Source organism: Montipora capricornis, chromosome 3, assembly GCF_036669925.1.
Source record: "Montipora capricornis isolate CH-2021 chromosome 3, ASM3666992v2, whole genome shotgun sequence".
Lineage (NCBI taxonomy): Eukaryota > Metazoa > Cnidaria > Anthozoa > Scleractinia > Acroporidae > Montipora > Montipora capricornis.
Window position 1 is genome coordinate 75707350 of NC_090885.1, and position 10000 is coordinate 75717349.

General features: G+C 40.1%; 1 protein-coding gene across 1 annotated transcript in view; it reads right to left on the reverse strand.

Annotated features, from left to right (window-relative positions):
• Positions 1 to 3185: 3185 nt before the first annotated feature.
• LOC138044153 (kinesin-like protein KIF11-A) overlaps positions 3186 to 10000 on the reverse strand; it is a 28669-nt gene continuing 21854 nt past the window's right edge. The window contains exons 23-27 of the mRNA XM_068890830.1: positions 9948 to 10000; positions 8494 to 8716; positions 5738 to 5868; positions 4910 to 5089; positions 3186 to 3987 (exon numbers count right to left, since the gene is read on the reverse strand). The exon at positions 9948 to 10000 is cut by the window's right edge and continues 43 nt beyond it. Of these exons, the coding sequence (XP_068746931.1) occupies positions 3796 to 3987; positions 4910 to 5089; positions 5738 to 5868; positions 8494 to 8716; positions 9948 to 10000 (779 nt within the window). The 3' untranslated portion in view covers positions 3186 to 3795. The remainder of the gene's footprint in view (positions 3988 to 4909; positions 5090 to 5737; positions 5869 to 8493; positions 8717 to 9947) is intronic.

Here is a 10000-nt window from a genome sequence, read left to right on the forward strand (position 1 = left end):
TTCAAAGATAGATAGCTTACGTATCGCAAAGTATTTGTTTTCAAACATCCTGTGGTGGATTTTACATAGGATGAGGTGCAGTGCCTTTTTCCATGACTCCACAACGGCCATATTTATGTCCTTAGACAAAGAAATGGCGCCAAGTTGGTGTTCCAATCTTTTCACCCGGGACGGTTCAACTCCATTTTTATGCCATTTTTATGTTACTTCTTTGTTTCGGTTACAGAAAATGGCCAATGATCACTTGGGCAAAATCACCAGATTTTGAAGGTTGTCCAAGACAGCGAATTAACGAGATTCAATTTAAAAAACCTTATCAAAAAAGTATATAGATGAAGTTTTTATGTGTAAGGACACACTTCGCCAGCGACTGTCATGCGCAGTACCATGAATCTCATTTTGCACTGAGCTGCTCTTTTGGAGATTTATCTCTTTGTGGCTAATTCTCTAAGCAATCAGTTGAGTCCAATTGTATAACTTCACCGTCTTTGCCTCATAAAAAGAAGCAAGACTGTATATTATGGCATATTAAAGGACAGACTTTGGTTAACACTGATCCTTGTCACTCAAAGTACTTCCCTTGGTAAAGCTTCAATTTATTAACATCATTAGCAATACTGTTAACATATTGTACAAAGATGAGTGCAATTGATTGATGTACATATCAAGTATTTACATTTTTTGTCTGATGGGATTAAAATGTTTGCTATTCTTAACCGACAGTTTTTTTGCAGTGAGTGATGAGAAATAAATATGTTATCTAAAAGACGTATTTCATGTGAACTTAGTTTTGTCAGCACGCGCGAAGAACACTGTCCTGTATATATAGTTTACTTCATAGAAAGTGCGGCGTACGGGGTTTTATGCACGAGTTGTTTGTGTCAAAAACCCGAACGAGCGAGGAACGAGCGAGTGAGGGTTTTTGACACAAACAACGAGTGAATAAAACCCCGTACAAAGCACTTTCTATGTCGTGAACTGTTTATTACACATAACATGAGAATTTTCATTAAAATAGTTTTCTGAACGCGAATTAGAAACAAAAACTCACTAACAATAAAACCAAATACAAATTTGATTTAATTCAAAAACAAGTACGATTTGCACGATTTGCACGAGATGCACGAGTGATTGGCATGGAAACGCCTTTACGCTATCGTTGATTGGTTATACTTTCACATGTGAAATAGCTGTACGCCATTCTGATTGGCTGTATAGGCCTTTTTCACATGTGAAAATAAAGCGTATAGATTTGTACAAATGAGCTTTATGGAATAAAATTCTCATGTTATGTGTAATAAAGATAGGTTCCAAACGTTATCCTGGGGAAAGGAAGCAATAGGGTGACTTTTCAACATGTTCTCGAGAGCGGAATTACGATAATCATATAATGTCACCCAGCGTTGAGTATTTGATAATCATAATTACATGCCATATACACTGGTCTAAGTCCCAGGACTTAGACCAGTGTATAACAGATAAAAAGAAAAAAAAGTAGTCCCTGGACAGAATTTAAACACGGAGCTTTGGCTTATAGGAACAGCTTCTATTCACTAGCCCACGATGAGGAAACTACAAAGTTTCTTTAATATTTGTTATTTGTTGCTTGGCATCTAGAATAGGATCACTATAATTAAATGATCAAGCCCAAGCGCTGATTTCAAAATGGTTAGCTTTGTGCCTGTTAGTGTGGCCTGACCTTTCTCGTTAGTTGTGTAAAATAATTTGTTAGCGAGTGTTAGCGCACTTTTACAGCCCGGTCTCAAATAAATTAGATTATTTTTTAAAAATTTTGTCGAAGCAAGCGGCGACTTGGTGGTTAAGTGGTTGGGAGGGGTGACCGGTAAGCTACTAATCGTAGGTTCGAGTCCCAAGTCCGGATATCTAGGTTGAATTTTAAAAGAAAAATGTTCAATTCCCAGAATTCATTTCCAACTGTCAGTGTCATGATATAATTATAATCGTATATTCCAAGCCGGTTGATACTATATGATTGGCCGCCACTTAAATATTCTTTTGTTTTTATTCAAATAAGCCCTTGATGCCTCGTTCTTAAGCTTAAAATTCAAAAGAATATTTTGTCTTGAACGAGGCAACAAGGGCCAATTTGTATCCGAATAAATCAGCGGCCATTTTGGAATAAGGTGTATAGCAGTGTCGAGAACGAGTTGCACTTTTCGACTGTTTTAGTTAGGCGCGGTAATTCCTGGGGATAGTCACCCCAGAATTTCCGAGTTCCTGCATCCAAATTTTGACGGGGATGTGTTCATACACATGGATTTTATCTCATGAGCGAAAAGTAAGCGCTATCATCGCTAAGTGAATTCAAGATGTTCGTGTTGATTTCTGACCGCCATATTGGTGCACAACAGTGGGGCGGGCTACACCAACATTGGCAATATTTCATACAAAACCAGGATCTATATAAAGTTGTGTGAAACACTTCGACAAATTACTCAGAAACGATGTACCGCACAGACCTGACCAAAGTTTTGGCTTATTTCATTGAACAGTTGGGATTTTATTTTATTTGTTGCGTGACAGTAAAAACGATCTATAAAATATCCAGATATTTATTAGTTTCAGCGCGAGTTGGTTAGAGTAGTTACCAGTCCTTTATCGTTACTGATAGTAACAGTCCTCTCGAGTTCATTTGTTTTAGTTTTTTACGCTGCTCCTACCTCCTCCTCAGGCGCTTCATTTTGAATTTGTTCACGAACAAGTAGAGGCGCGAGTGGCTGGTGACGAGCGCGAGGAGCCACGGGAAGAAGAAAGAAGAGCCTGCTTTCTCCTTCCCGCCCTCCCTTGCGCGTAAATTCGCATCGCGAGAGTGACGTTTGGGAACGAGGCAGACGTTGCTTGGTTTACACAATAAAAAAAAAAGTGCGATATGGATATAAGTATTTTTGAATAAAGAAGTAGTCAAAGATGACGACCCTTGAGGGGTGGGAATGCGAGATATGCAAAAGTGTTTTTTTGATGGCGCAATAGAGTGGTGTTCACAGGGTTGTGTTTTCGAACATAAGTCGATTCTTTACTCCACTATCGTGTTTTTCCCTCAAAAATATATATTTGATGTTTGTGGAAGTCCCAGTAACTGTGTCCAGTGAATTGTTTTAAGTTTATCAATACCGTCCGGCTTTCATTGGTGGAATGATCAACACCAGCATTCACAATTAAGAATCTAAATATATGAATACGTTTTATTTTGGAGAATATTGTATACACTGGAAAGAAATAAACAATGGAATTTTACCATTATTTGCGTTAAGCGTTTATTTCCATCGTCTTACAATTAGCTGTTTCAGGCGATATGGTATCTGTCTTCATGAACTGAACATACGAAAAGCCTGTCCATCAAAACTTACATTTGAACGCTTCTAAAGACCGAAACAAGCGCGCAATCGAGGCTCGACGGTGTCCATTTAAAAAGTTCCCTCTCTTCGTTCCACAGAAATATAAACCTGGCTGTTGAAACACTCCACATTTCTCATCATACAAAAGAAATCGACCAACTAAATTTCTCTCGATGGAGGTTAGTTCGGTTATGTGCGTATCTCTTATATTATGTTTTTATCCATTTGGAAATCAAAAACTCCCTTTCTCAAACTTATCCTTGAGCAAGAATAAACAGCAGTTCTGAATCAAGCTGCTACCAATTTAACCCCCACAATCATTGCATTTTTTAATGAAGTCTACTATGCGATAATTCAACATCTGATTTCTTTTCATGTACAATTTCATCAACTGTTTCTACTACGCTTTCTTCCGGCAAAATCAAATTCATAAAACGTCTTATTGTGTGTTCATAGATTTCAGAGGTCGTTTGATGCGGTCGACGGGGGTTTTGAATTTATTCATCATTGGAATCTTGCTGCCGACTCCTGTAAGGTTGCTAACACTTGCGGATTTGGTCAGCTCGGTATTTTCTTTGCCGCGGGGTGTTCCTGCTGACATAAGCTTGTTGCGAGCTGCCGAGCTCACAAGCTGTTAAATGAAAACAAGAAAACAAAAAGTGAATAAGTATAGGTAATCACATGATTTCGAGTGCAATTTGGAATACAGGGGTACATAAGAACGAGTAGATTTTTTCAAAGACGGCCAAAATCGCACGAGCCCGTAGGGCGAGTGCAATTTGTAGTCTTGGAAAAAATTTACAAGTGCTCATTTATTCCAAATTTTACGAGAACAATCACGTGATTACTTATTAATAATATACATGAAAAAATTCGAGATGGTTAAGCAGAAGAAACGCACGCGTATCACGCAATCAAGGAAAAATTCCGCCATCCAGGGCGCGCACTTGATTTGAAAACAAAAGATTTGATTGGTTCTGACCAGACCCTATTGTTTATTAGCCAATCATATTAGCAATGGTATTACACTTTTGCACTGTGTTACACTTAAACTGCACTGCTCTCAGCCCATCAGAATCGAGTAATTTTCTCATGTTTATTATTACACATGAAAACGTACGTTCGAATTGAGAGGGGACTGAATAGTTCCAAGATTGTATGGAGGAGTTCCACCGCGTGGCTAACTCTTGAGGAGCTTCGGCGTGGGAGGGGGGGAGGAAAGGACATGAAGCGTTGCTCAATACCTGAAGGAGGGGACAAGCGAAGGAACACGCAAATGGGCAAACTGAAGTTGTCTCTCCCAACCCATATACTTACCGTTTCCAAGATTCAACTAGGCTGATTTCGACTTTTTACACCTGATGACGGTTTTTCCTCTGGCAGGTAAAAGGAAACGCTAAGTAAAATTTACCTCACAAGGAAATAGGCTTGGGGCTATTCCGTCCCCCCCCCCCCGGGGGCACTCTGAACACTACCTTCTATTCCCCTCTCGACACCCCTCAGTCCATTCTCGCTGCGTTTACCGTAGGCTTCAGTGTTTTAAGTTACACTACCTGTGGTGGCTCAATAAACAAAGATTCCTCAGTTGCGGATTCGTCACCCTCAAGGCTGTCATTATCCGGGATGCGATCATCTCCCTCACTATTCCGTAGTGGAAATACACCATTGTCGGAACTCACTGTACTGGCCCGGCTCAGTTCAAACACAGGAACAGCCTCCTCACTTGAAACACTCTGTAAACAGAACAACTAAATTAGGGAAATCACCCGTGACCAATTTCTTAATTGAAAAGCCCGTAAGAGGATCATTCTCGTCTCCAGAGTCCGCCTTTCTTTTGGTCAGCGCCAAGAACGCGGCCTGTGGCCACGGCCAATGAAAATACGCGCAGTCGCGGTAATGGTGTAATGTTGTAACCGTTGACGACCGTTATTTTTTCACATTTCTGAGAATGCGCAGAAGAGCCGGAAGTCCGTGATCGCAGACTTCTGCTTTGGCTGTGGCAAGAGTCCGTGTTCTTGGTGCTGACAAAAAGAAAAGCGAGCTCTGGGGACGAGAAATGTAAGAGGTCCAAAAAGTTTCTAGGGTTCCATGGAGTGCGCTCCTGAGGATGAATAGTACACCGGCTACTCAGTGTATCAAAATTCAGATTGCATTAGGTACCGACAGAAGCTTTTTTAGTTTAAAAATTGGATGTAACGTAGCTCGTACATTCTCCCGCGCGTGCAGCGTCGATCTTATTTTCGTCCATATTTGGGTATAAAATTGGTGTCCTAAAACCCCCAGCTTTTCTCCAAGGAAAAGTGTTGCAAGTTACACGCTTCAATTTCATGAGCTTCTGGTACCGATAATATTCAATTATAAAATGATAACATATACTAAACCTTGACTTGTGGAGGATCTGGTGAAAAAGGCACAACGTAACTGGCTTGAAACCTTTCCTTCAGCACATCGTGTGGCTCAGTTCGGGTGAGCTGAGTGGGGTAATTGAATGGACGCCTCTGGGGTGTGGAACCTGCAAACGATACAAAACGAGGAACGCCGAGAAACTCGCACCAGTACGAACAATACAAGAGTTCGTGATTTTACGCAGCGATAACAAAGTATGACTTTTTTTCATTCCAAATCCATTGCTTGATAAGGAAAGCAATCTTTGGGGTCAGGAAACGATAGGCGCAAATAGTATGCAATGGAAACAATGGAGCCGAATCCTTAACGCAATAGAGCTGAAACCGATACTAGACCCGGTTTTAATAAAATTAGACTTTGTTAAGCTTGGTTTCACTAGCTACGCAAGTACAAGCGCAACTATAAGAGGAATTACTTCACCGTGAAAACGGGGTTGACACAAGCATAAGCACAAGGAAATATGCTACGTCTAGCCAAGTAAAGCACTCGTTCCACTCGTTGAGCATTCAAACAAAATGGCGGATGCCGTGGTTGATTTTGATTTTTATGTCGACGTTCGTTTTCACTAGCATAACCTACTTACGCTTGTACTTGCGCTTGCGCTTTGCGTCGCTAGTGAAAACCAGGCTAAAAGGGCTGCGTGGTATCTGAGAATTCGACTATATGACGAAATGATAAATGCACAAACGATAACGCAATCTGCGCTCCGGTGCAAGCACTAGGGTAAATTTGTTTGGGCGTGACATCTTCTGGTTTTGTCATTACGAGAACCGGGGAAACTTGCGAAAGCAGCAAAACGGGGGGTATCATGATAACACCCCAAAATCTCAGCATGATTCTTAGAGGCTTCTCCAGCATCTTATTTTAACAAACAAGGAAATCGTTGCTTTTGGAAAGTTCACCGGTTGTGGAGGCATCAAACAATAGCTTGGGCACTGGAATACTTGCGTCACACTGTCGTTGGCACAACTTACCAGTTAGAACGAACAAGACCATAAATGCAAACCTCAGTTAAAGGGGCACTGTCATACCAAATTTACTGTTTTCAGGTAAAAACTGCGTAAAAATCTAAATTAGTACTCTAGCTCATTCGTATAACACTCCTGACAAGTCACTGAACTGATACGAAATATAATATGGCACAAAAAAGCTATTTGTATTTAACTTTTGGCGACTTTCAAAGGACAACGTCTCCAAACGTAAAAAAAAATTGGTCAACTTTCAATCCATTTCAATCCCCTCCACGCTTGGCTGCAAACAACAAAGAATACCTTCAGAGCACTTCATTGGCCATTAGCAACAAAACTACAGCATTATTTTTTGCTCTTCATTGATGTAAATACGTCTCTTAGTGTTTTGAATTTTGACTAAAATAGCGTGACACTGCCCCTTTAAAGTGGTACTACGACCAAAAAAACAATTCTTTTTTTTCTTTGGATTTCAAAACTATGTTAACTAAACACTAACTGACCCAAGTTTTAAGTTCTGATTTTAAAAAGACACCTGTTTATTTTAAGTGGAGTTTTCTTATTTATTGGTCCGCCATTACTAACTTTAAAATCTTTGGAGAGCTGGGTCGAGGAGAAAATGACGTCAAAGACTCACTAGTTTAAGAATACAATGCGTTTGTACGCGGCCGAATTAATATGCAGCACGGGAGTTTCGGGCTTTCAGACTTTTAAACCCGTGTTTTGCATATGTAATAAATTGCGTTTACACGCTGAAATTTTAAGCTAGTGAGTAAATGACGTCATTTTCTCTAGATCCAACCCTCTGAGGTCCAATCGGCCAGTTTTGAACGTGAGTAATGGCGGACCGTGAAATCCAAAACTTACACTCAAAATAAACAGCCTTTGAATAAAACTCAAATCTCAAAATTTTGCAAGTTAGGTGTTAAGCAAACACACTTTCAAAATCTGAAGAAAAAAAGGAAATGGTTTTTTGATCATAGTACCACTTTAAATTAACCTAGATCATATACATGTATCGTTTAATGCCCTGGCTCCTACTGAGAGTCTCTCATCGCTCAGTAGTAGAGTACCGGAACTAGTAAGAGAAAGGTCATAATCACTACTATTGTTAGGGGAAGTTGAAGTGTTAAAAGTAAAGGAAAGGAACTTTATTTAAGTGTCTGGTCGTTCTTGCGCTGGATCGCTAATTGTTGACTCTGTAAACGAAGTTAACTCAAGTCAAATCAAGTGAAATGTTGGTTTTTGGTTTTGTTCCGTGTATCCCCGAAATGCATCAGTTCATAACTTGCCAATCTCCGTTGTAACACCTCAAGAAATAGCAAAGCACATCTCCAAAAGTTTTTTATGCATCTGAAATAAGTATTATTATTCTCTTTCTACCGGTAAGCGCATCACTGTATAGCTTTGAGCCCACTAAAGTATTTCTTTATAAAAACGTTATGGATTAGTGTAAAAGTAGATGATGGTTATGTATAGTATTGTCAGTATTATATAGTAACTAGTGTGAGTACTGTATTGATAAAATGTAATGTGAATAGTGTATAATAAATAAAAAATAAATAAATAAAAGATCATCATCAGAAGAAAAAAAGCACATCTCAAATCGCGGTGCAATTGAATCAACTTTACACAGAAATGGGTTTATCAACCGACTGTTTCACTTTCCCACCGACGCAACACCAGTTTCTCTGAAAACTAAACCCTTTATCCACTTCGAATCAGTTTTAGACGAGTTTCAGATCAGAAATCTTTGGACAAACCTGTGGGAAGATCATCCCTCAACTCCTCCTCGAGAAACTGGTTTATTCTTGAACCAACTTGCTCAACTAGTTTGTTCTGGTCACATGACCATGCGTTGACTGCCTCTGATTGGTCAGACAACTGGCGTTCCTGTACAGCAGTCATTTCCTGGAGCGTGTTACCATGGCAATCTAACGCGTGCTGAATCTCACTTACATGTTGTTTGATTTGCTCTTCGCACAACTAACCAAGAGAAACGGAAAAATGGTTCGTGCTCAAGCATGTATTTATCAAGTTACTTTCGAAAAGAAGGGGCCATTACAGTGCGAATCCGAAAACCGTGAACACTGATTTGATTTTGACATCAAAACCGACATGAGAGCAAAAACTAATTACCGTTATTGGTTGCAGTCTAGTTTTCTCGCGCATGATTGGCTTTTTACTTGAAACAATAACTTTCATAAATATTTCTAGTGTTCACGGTTTTAGGGTAGCTCGAGTAGCTCTCGGTACTTCTATACTTTTTTCGTTGTCTCTTCAAAGCTTCAGTCTCTGAGCATCATAACTCGACATACACAAAACGCACAGCCACAGTGTATATGCATGAAGCTACTGTTTTACAACATTTACAGCGCAGTTTCCGCTAAAGAGGGCTACGCTGATGTCCCAAAATCTGTTTCTTTTCCCATGGGATCATTTTCATTGGAGAAGCATGGCAGCTGAAAGGAGTCATGGCCGGTGGGGGGCAGTTTCTTAAAGCTTCCCAGGTATTTTCGGGCCCTAAAAATCCATTTGAGAACCTACAAACCGCTTCCTCTAAAAAGCTAGCCTTTTAGTGTGTTTACCTAAAGAACGTGGTTAGTTTGACGCACCTACATATTATATATGTAGATAGCAACATGAAGATTATAGACAGACGTAAAGAACTGAAAGCCTGAAAAATTCAGGCCTTAACGGGATTTGAACCCATGACTAATGGAGCTACTAAACTAACTTCCAGTTACCTCAATAGACCATATTCGTATTCGCAGTATTGGACTGGAACTAGCTTGTAATGGAGGCTAATGCGGGGAAATCTTTTCAAATGCAAATACTTTTTAATATATTCCCCTGCATTAGCCTCCATTGCAAGCTAGTTCCAGTCCAATACTGAAAATACGAATATGGTCTATTGGTAGAGCAATGCAATGGTATAGAGAGACCATGAGTTTAAATCCCGCGAGTTCAAGCTAGATTTTTCTAGACTGCTCGCAGTCCCTTCCGAGTAAAAGGAACCTCCCGCTTTAGTGACGGGATTCTACCCTCGGCTCGCTTGCGTCACTAAAGCGGAAGGGTCGACTGACTCAAAAGAGACCGCTGCAAGCAGTCTTATCTGTCTAGATTATTTCTGGCGATCGTTTCGTTACTGCCAAAGTAACGCTGATAACTGCAATGATTATAAATCTCCACGGCACGTGGTCAATTTATGACCCACCTTGACAGCGTGCTGCTGTTGGCTTGAACATGACCTGATCGCGTCCATGTGCT